The 9,537-nt window shown below is 35.1% G+C and overlaps 1 protein-coding gene across 3 annotated transcripts; it reads left to right on the forward strand.

Moving 5' to 3' along the window:
* The first annotated feature begins 561 nt into the window (after positions 1–561).
* On the forward strand, positions 562–8,166 carry LOC149224673 (annexin D8-like). Of its 3 annotated transcripts, none has more exons than XM_089386217.1 (6): positions 562–833; positions 1,008–1,144; positions 2,599–2,817; positions 3,108–3,323; positions 3,403–3,492; positions 7,572–8,166. In XM_089386217.1, exons 1-6 carry the CDS (start codon positions 755–757, stop codon positions 7,782–7,784), a joined length of 954 nt encoding a protein of 317 aa, XP_089242343.1. In that variant the 5' UTR covers positions 562–754; the 3' UTR covers positions 7,785–8,166. The 3 variants fall into 3 exon arrangements, with proteins under 3 accessions (XP_089242343.1, XP_089242344.1, XP_089242342.1); XM_089386216.1 differs by having other exon boundaries at positions 569–833; positions 999–1,144; XM_089386218.1 differs by lacking the exon at positions 3,403–3,492 and having other exon boundaries at positions 999–1,144.
* The last annotated feature ends 1,371 nt before the right edge of the window (positions 8,167–9,537 follow it).

A 9,537-nucleotide genomic window follows, 5' to 3' on the forward strand; every position in this document is an offset into this window, starting at 1 on the left:
TAGAATGGGAGAATTTGAATTGTTCTCCGATTTCATTTTTAAATTTCCAGTACCGTTTGAATCGGGTGGCGTGCCACATTTGATGGAAATCTTTTTTGTTTTCTATGAAATAGTCAGGACAGTTTGAAGAAATATCTGGCCAGCTATGTATGTCTATAGGAATTTGGAGCGAATTAGGAATGGAGGAATTTAGGAATTTAATTTTAAGTGCAATATTCGGTGGGCATTTTTTAAGAGCAGAGAATAATTAATTTTTTGAAATCCTGAAGAGTTGCAACTTCTAAATTACGTATTCATAATCCCCATCCATAAATTGAACCATTGGGAAAATTTTATTCAATTGGGATCTAAAAAAATGTGTTTTATTTTTTTGCACATTTTGACCTACTAATATTCCATGTTTCAGGCTATCTGACTTTGCAACAACATTTTCCGAGAGAAATGCACGGTTTTTCATTCAAAACCACAGCTGCGTTGCGCTTCATAATCCACCCGTCAACTCCTGTGAATAACGACGCTGACGTGCCCGTTGAATTTATTGATCGTAAGCGCGTAAGAGATGTTTGGGATTGTTTTGGGTGATAGGCCAACTCACAGTTTCAATGATTCCGTTATCATTTCGCGTTTACAAATATCGATGCCCCCTCCCACTATCATTTCACCTTTGGAGATATCATTATCAATCCCCTCTGTTTTGGGCTTTACAGAACATCTGATTTCATGCAATTCTGGCATTGGGAATTGGTAGCAGCATATGGCCCCTTTTGCCAGTACTTCCTGTTCTTCCACCCAGGACATCAAAGATTGTGAAGCTGTTTACAACTGCTGCAAAGGTATGTGCATGAATGGTACAGAAGAAATCTTGTGATGTCTCTGAGCAATTGGTATTTTGACATTCATCCATGAATTTCTTTTCTTTTTTGTGTTATAAACTCGTAATTGGTATTTTGACATTCATCATGATTTTCTTTTCTTTTTTGTGATATGAACTTGTATAGGAATTGTAGCCAGCAAAGGCAGATTAGAACACATTCTTGCAAGCAGAAATGCTACGCAACGCAAGGAACTGGGAGCTCTCTTCCATGCACTCTATAAGGAAGATATTTCCACATTTTTGCATGCAAAGTTGTGTGGAAATCTACAGGTATTTTAAGCATTATATCATGACATTACATTGATTTTGCCTGTATGTTTTTTTTTTTTGTTATTTTGCCATGATCTCAGGGCTCAAACACAACCTGGTTCATCCGAGTATGCATCTTCTCACTGCGGTTACAATTTTTTGTCATAGATGGTAGCTTTATCTTTTTATTATAGATTTCTCGGCGAGTTTGAACAGTTTGTCAATCGCCTTTCCTGGTTGAAGAGTAAAAGCCTGTTAATTAGGCTCTCCACTGAGTGGGATAAACATTATGTCAAAGGCACCATTTTTGGGATCAGAGTTTCATGATGTTGTGATAGGTTTTTACATAAAAGTCACCAATTTTGGGTAATGGAATACGGTGAGATTGAGTTTGAACAGTTTGTCAATCGCCTTTCCTGGTTGAAGAGTAAAAGCCTGTTAATTAGGCTCCCCACTGAGTGGGATAAACATTATGTCAAAGGCACCATTTTTGGGATCAGAGTTTCATGATGTTTTGATAGGTTTTTACATAAAAGTCACCAATTTTGGGTAATGGAATACGGTGAGATTTTACATTATCACAGTCTCACCATGTTTGGATGAGTTTTGAGGTCAAGGTGCCTGACAAAAGCCTGAAACGAGCAGATAAATATAAACCACGAAAGTTTTGTTTTACTGAATAGTAATACAAATTCTAACACCCATTACTTGGAGAACAGTAAAACCCCATTTAAAACCCTAAAAGTGTATAACTGATTCCTTCCCCATTACAATTATCCAAGCCCTAAAATCCATTCCTGTACCCCCGACCCATTACTTGGTTGAACTAGAAAAAGCTTATTAGTTGGTCTGTTTACCAATGCAAGCTCTTAAGCTCTAGCCTGTCAAGTATTATGGCAAGGCAGGATGTATTATTGGTATAGATCACTGGCATTTGATAGCATATTTTTTTGGCTAAATTTTTTTTAGAATGTTATAAAAATAGATTATGACTTAAATTTCTATCAAGGTTGAATTTGCCTTGAAAGTTTTTCGCAATTTTGAACCGTTCCAAAATTTCAAATTTTGAGCAATTCTGAACAATTCTGAACCACTTCAGTTAAATTTAATAGATCGATGGAATTTTGGTGGCCTCGGATTTTAGACTAAATTTTGTGTTCTTAATTGCCCTTTGTCAGGATTGATGTCTATAGTTATATGGTTATAGTTAACAAGACATGGTTATAATGTACACTGCAATTCAATTCTTCAAAGGAATGATCTGTATTCTTCAAAGAAGTGGTCTGTGGGACCCCATTGAATGGTTGTTAAATTGCACCAAGTGATCACAGGCACATCTAAGACTTCCTATATAGGATGCAATGGTTGTTAAATGTCAGCTTCCAAGCAATCAGTTTTGTTTTTTTTTACTTCTAGGAAAAAATGGATCTTATAGAAAACTTTCTGATCGCAAAGTTTGTCCATGGTTTGTGCAGAAAGCAGTGGTTCTCTGGATGCATGATCCAGCAGAGAGGGATGCCATTATTGCCAAAACTGAATTGATGAGCCAGTACCCAGATTTTAGGGCTCTGACAGAGATACTCTGCTCACGCACACCAGCTGAAATTCTTCGGATCAGAGAAGCATATCGCCGCCTGTACAAAGTTTGTTTAGAAGAGGACATTGCTCAAGAAACAGTTGGGCCTCACCAAAAGGTATGGAACCCATCATTAATTTCAATGATATATATATATATATATATATATATGTATATATATATATATATCATAATGTTGGAAAACTCTCAGATTTTTCCTTCCGGCGGGTTTTTCCAAAATTTTCAGATCCGAGTCAAGTTTATAATTGTACGAATTTTGGAAAAGTTGCAATTTGTTAATTTCCCTTTTGATGACCACTCTGCTTTTTGGCGGAGTTTTGTAATATATTTTGCAGATATGTCTTTATGTTTTTGAATAACTACGGTTGAATTTGGTGATCTGAGCAGCTTCTTTTTGCATTGGCAAAAGCACAACGATGTCCATCGAGAGATGTAAATATTTGTCAGGCCAAATGTGATGCAAAAAGACTGTATGGGGCTAGGGAAGGAAGAATTGGAATAGATGAAGGAGCAATTGTTAAATTACTCAGTGAGAGAAATCTAAACCATCTACGAGCGGCATTCGGATACTACAAACAATTTTACGGTCACGATATTCTGAAGGTAAGTAAAAAATCATTGACAAATAAAAAGTGTCATATCAGTAGTTTCGAAAAAATCCTTACAATTAGTCAATTTGCAGGCATTGAGGAGGGAAACATCTGGGAAATTTGAATACGCTCTCCGTATTATAATCAAATGCATTTGCTACCCAGCCAAATATTTCTCAAAGGTATTTATATTAGCCATTTCAAATAGTTCATATAGATTTATCTCCTTAAATCAAGTTTTTTGTTTTAGTAAAAGAGATCGAAAATTAAGGGGGGCGGGCCCTTCTAGCCTATGTACTCTGTAAACTCGTGTTACCATATCCATGAAGAAAATGAAACCAACACATTAAACAGAAAAGGGAATCCATGTTACTAGATGCAGGGTTCAATAAATTAGGTATTTAATCTGATTATTATTTATGTATATTAAAATACAGGTCTATATTAACAGAGGTCTATCTTAACTGGAGATGATAGTCTATTTTATTTTTTTCAGGTCCAAAATTATGTCTATTCATTCTCATTAGTACAACGAGCATTGCAATAAAGCCCATTAGGGCCTATTTATGCCAAATCTCTAGTGATATCATAGTCTGGGTCTTCTTTGCAAGGTCACCCACTGTTCAGCACTAGTGATCTTCATCTTTTTATCTATGCCAAATCTCTCCTGATCTCATAGTCTGAGATCTGTCCTGATCTCATAGTCTGAGATCTGTCCTGATCTCATAGTCTGTGATTTTCTATGCAAGGTAACCCACTATCCATCACTAGTGTTCTTGCTCTTTTCATCTATGCCAAATCTCTCCTGATCTCATAGCATGTGATCTCTCCTGATCTCACTGCATGTAATCTCTCCTGATCTCAGAGTCTGTGATCTTCTATGCAAGGTCACCCACTATCCAGCACTAGTGTTCTTCCTCTTTTCATCTATGCCAAATTTCTCCTGATATCATCCACTATCCAGCACTAGTGTTCTTCCTCTTTCCATCCTCTTTTCATCTATGCCTGTGACCTCTCCCGATATCATAGCCTGTGATCTCTCCTGATCACATAACCTGTGATCTCTTCTGATCTCAGAGTCTGTGATCTTCTATGCAAGATCACCCACTATCCGACACGAGTGTTCTTCCTCTTTTTATCTATGCCAAATCTTTCCTAATCTAATAGTTTGTGATCTCTCCTGATCTCAGTCTGTGATCTTCTATGCAAGGTCACTCACTATCCAGCATTAGTGTTCTTCCTCCATTTTGTCAATATCAAATCTCTCCTGATCTATAGACCTGGTCTTCTATGAAATGTCGCTCATTGTCCAGCATTAGTGTTCTTCCTCTTTCTTTATGTTTATAAATTTATTAGCAGCCAACCCAATCCCATTTTTGTTTATGAACTTATTAGCAGCCAGCTTGATCTTCTTTTCATTCTTTGCATGCATTTTAATTAGTCTCCTTTTTAATCGACACACAGTTATCATCCTTCAATGATGTCTTCTTTCCCACCTCTTCTAGAATTGTCACTTTACTTATTGTTCCTTTATGCTATCTCCCTAGCATCATAATTTGCACAGACCTTTCCTCATGGCACAAATTTTCATCTAACTGTATTTACAACTCTTTGAGCATTTTTATATAAGGTTATGCAGGCTTACTTATTCACCTTGTCATATTTTAAATATGATTAGTTGTGTAGTTAAATGTTACCATGACATACTTTGATTGATTGCTTAGTTGTAGGTGGCTATACTTGCTTGTTGGACCTTCCATTTTCTTTCTTAAAACAATGATTTTTAAGATTATAAAATATTCACTCTAGTCCAATTCAATGCTAGGCATCCTATTCACTTTGCTTCATGTTCGTTGGATATTTAAATTTGCAACATAGCTCAGGTATAAACCAATTTTTTTATTTTTTTATTTTGGGTAAACCGTAATTTCATTCATATTTAAACTAAATGTAAATTTTACATTTAGCATATAGCAAGAAAGATAGTGTATTTGGGTAAATCGTAATTTCGTTCATATTTAAACAAAATTAAATTTAGCATATGGACCAAGAAAGATAGTGCATTCTTCAGGATATTTCCCCATCCTGTCAGGCAAAAGCTGTTAACAGCCGATCAAGTGAATGCAATAGAACACTAGTCATAATACCAGTTCAGAAGTTCCATACAAAAATATATAACAGCAGACATATAGAAGTCCAAAAGTAGCACATAGATACGTACATATAGACAAGAGTCTATACTGCCCTCTGAAGATAGAGAAAGAGCAAAAATCGCACTGTAGAAGCTACAGTGCCCCAAAAAACCTGTGTCCAGGAATCTGTAATAACACCTCCGGTGAACTCAAAACCAAAAGAAATAAGCATGTGCCAAGCCATGCCTCATATTAGCTGAATCTCGTCCATGTAGGACCTGTGGTAAAACTCTGATCTGTCTTGGCCCCGAAGTTCCGTTATCTGCCAGAGCCCCCTATCCAGAAAAGTGCCTGCCATAGAAAGCCTGTTGGCTTCCTGGTTTCTTGTCCGGTAGACATGCCTACAAGAGAAATGTGTGAAAGAAAGTCTCAATCTTGGAATATCCTCCACTATGTTAACCAAATGAATATTTCTGCAATATTGGACATCATTAACCCAATTAACCACCAACAGTGAATCACCAAAAATTTGGATCCTGTCACATCCCTTTTCTCCAATATTGGACATCACTAACCCAATTAACCACCAACAGTGAATCACCAAAAATTTGGATCCTGTCACATCCCTTTTCATCCCTTTTCAATAGCAAAAGCTATCAGAGATCTGCATGGTAGTGTTTTGAACTTTTGATGATCCATGAGGTGTAAATTGGCTGCAATATTGGACATCATTAACCCAATTGACCACCAACAGTGAATCACCAAAAATTTGGATCCTGTCACATCCCTTTTCTGGAATATTGGACATCATTAACCCAATTACCACCAACAGTGAATCACCAAAAATTTGGATCCTGTCACATCCCTTTTCAATAGCAAAAGCTATGCCTTTTCATCCCTTTTCAATGGCAAAAGCTATCAGAGATCTGCATTGGAGTGTTTTGAACTTTTGATGATCCATGAGGTGTAAATTGGTTTGTGTGTTTAAATTTGCAATAGAAATAAGTTCAAGTTTTAATAACTTGATCCATTAGGTATAGATTAATTGGTAAGTTTTAATATTAATTGGTAAGTTTTAATAACTTAATCAATGAGGTGTAGACTAATTGGTTTGTAGTTGTGGGGTTTAGTCTAGATTAATTGGTAAGTTTTAATAACTTGATCCATGATGGTAAGTTTTAATAACTTGATCCATGAGGTGTAGACTAATTGGTTTGTAGTTGTGGGGTTTAGTCTAGATTAATTGATAAGTTTTAATAACTTGATCCATTGGTAAGTTTTCAAGTTTTAATAACTTGATCCATGAGATGTAGATTAATTGGTAAGTTTTAATAACTTGATCCATGAGGTCTAGACTAATTGGTTTGTAGTTGTGGGGTTTAGTCTAGATTAATTGGTAAGTTTTAATAACTTGATCCATGAAGCCAGGTCACATGTTCAAATCTCATGAGGTGTAGACTACTTGGTTTGTAGTGGTGGGGTTTAGTCTTCACCAGGTCACATGTTCAAATCTCATGAGGGGTAGACTACTTGGTTTGTAGTGGTGGGGTTTAGTCTTCACCAGGTCACATGTTCAAATCTCATGAGGTGTAGACTGCTTGGTTTGTAGTGGTGGGGTTTAGTCTTCACCAGGTCACATGTTCAAATCTCATAAAGTCACATGTTCAAATCTCATAAGGATGGGTTGAAGATGTGAGCCACATTTGGGGAATCAAACATTCTCAAAGGGCATCCCACTGGTGGCCTGGCTCATGCAGGATGGGTTGAGGATGTGAGCCACATTTGGGGAATCAAACAATCTCAAAGGGCATCCCACTGGTGGCCTGGCTCAGGCTTCGCCTTGGAAAAAGAAGGAAAAAAAAACTAAATTCAAGTCTTAATTCTTTTCCAAAGAAAGCTAAATTAAGTTTCTACATCCTTATGTAGATTTTCTCCATTTAATGATTTGACTTTGCTCCCCAAATTTGCAAAATTTGCATTAAACATAAGCTCAAGTGTCAAAGCTTTTCTGTGCATCTCTCTTTTCCTCATGGAACCTTGGCCATGATGCCCCTTGCAGTTTTATATTTGTTATTGCTTTCATATTGATAAATAAGAGAAATAATACAGAATAATTTGATGTCAAGCAGGTGCTTCGTGTATCCTTGGATCAGTTAGAGTATGAAGCGCTTACTCGCGTTATGGTGACTCGTGCTGAAGTAGACATGGAAGATATCAAAGCTATGTATCGTGAAAAGTATGGAATTTCATTAGAGCAAGCAATAAGCAAACAAACATCTGGTAGCTACAGAGATTTTCTTCTTCAACTAGTTCGTTGGGAAACAACGTCTCAGCCAAACTGACAAGCCATGGGTTTTGGATCTTGTAGTTGTTACTCTTAACTGTTGAAAAGGTTTGAGTGGATGTGCTGGACCTGTTTTTGGTGGAAAACCGAGTTCACCTTAATGGCCACATTCCTGTAACACAAGATTTTCCATCCATTTGGAATGCATGGGCTATCGTAATGGGCTATCGTGAGAGAGTGGGATTTTATACTGAACTGTGTAACCCTGTTATATTTAGACAGTGTTTGTATTCGGCTACTGAGCATCATGGACAGACCTACGGTGCGGAGTAAAAAACGAAATATATCATCATTATGTGTAGTACTGGAGATGGTTGCCATTGAGCTCTTCTCGGAATACATGCAATAATAATATTGAATTCGCTTTCCATTACAGTTTATTACAGTTTACTACAGAGTATGTGAAATTCTCTGCTGAATTTCAAAATCAGCATTGTTACCTCACCTGTGAATTTTAATGGGCTGATATGTCACATGGTCAGGATGGAACACAATTAATTTTTTGCACAACTTTGGCTTTAAGAATGTTATTTGGAGGGGAGTTTAACAAAATTAATTGGAAAGATGATATAAGTATTAAAATTATGTCTATAGGTTATTAGGTTTATATGGTGTGGCAAGTTACAATGTGTTGAGTGTGTCGAGTTTAGAGTTAGACGTGAAGTTTTTTATATGGTTTTTAACTGTTAGTTGAAGTGGTGTAGAGTTGGACTTGAAGTTTTTTGATATTATTTTTAATGGTTGTTAATCACTTATTTTCTTTTTATTTTCTTTTGATTCTTTTAGGATGAGAAAAAAATCAATAACATATCTTTTGATTATGATACAAAATTATTTGATTTTTTCTCTTTATGATAATGGTTAGTATGGTTTTTTAATTAATATTTTTTTTGGGCTAAATTAGCATTAGCATTAACATCGAACTTATAAATCATTCTCCTCAATTTAAAATTAGCATTCCATTAACTTAGAATAAGATAAATCATTCGAACTTATAAATCATTCTCCTCAATTTAAAATTAGCATTCCATTAACTTAGAATAAGATAAATTATTCGAACTTATAAATCATTCTCCTCAATTTAAAATTAGCATTCCATTAACTTAGAATAAGATAAATCATTTTCCTCAATTTAAAATTAGCATTCCATTAACTTAGAATAAGATAAGTGGATACCAAGGTAATCATAGAAGCCCAATAATAAAAAAATTGCTAGCAATAGCAGTTAATGCTTAGGTATAACTTAGAACTAAAAGAAAGAAATCATTATCTTGTAGTCTCAACTTAAAATTATTATTTAAAATTATCATTCAAGTTATCATCCAAGTTAGAATAAGATAAGTAGATACCAAGGTAATTATAGAAGTCCAATAATAAAAAAATTGCAATAGCACTTAACACTTAGATATATAACTTAAAACTAAAAGAAATCATTATAACTTAGAACTAAAAGAAAGCATTACCATGTATAACTTAGAACTAAAAGAAACCATTACCTTGTAATCTCAACTTATTATTATTTAAAATTATCATCTTAGGTATAACTTAGAACTAAAAGAAATCATTACCTTGTAGTCTCAACTTAAAATTATTATTTAAAATTATCATCTTAGGTATAACTTAGAACTAAAAAAAAGCATTACCTTGTAGTTAGATAAGATAAATAGATATCAAGGTAATGATAGAAGTCTAACCAAAAAAGGAATTACACTAGTACTTAGGTATGATTTATAACTAAAATAAATTATTAT

Source organism: Pinus tabuliformis, chromosome Q, assembly GCF_031772625.1.
Source record: "Pinus tabuliformis cultivar Carrire ecotype Pingquan chromosome Q, CPIR1, whole genome shotgun sequence".
NCBI lineage: Eukaryota > Viridiplantae > Streptophyta > Pinopsida > Pinales > Pinaceae > Pinus > Pinus tabuliformis.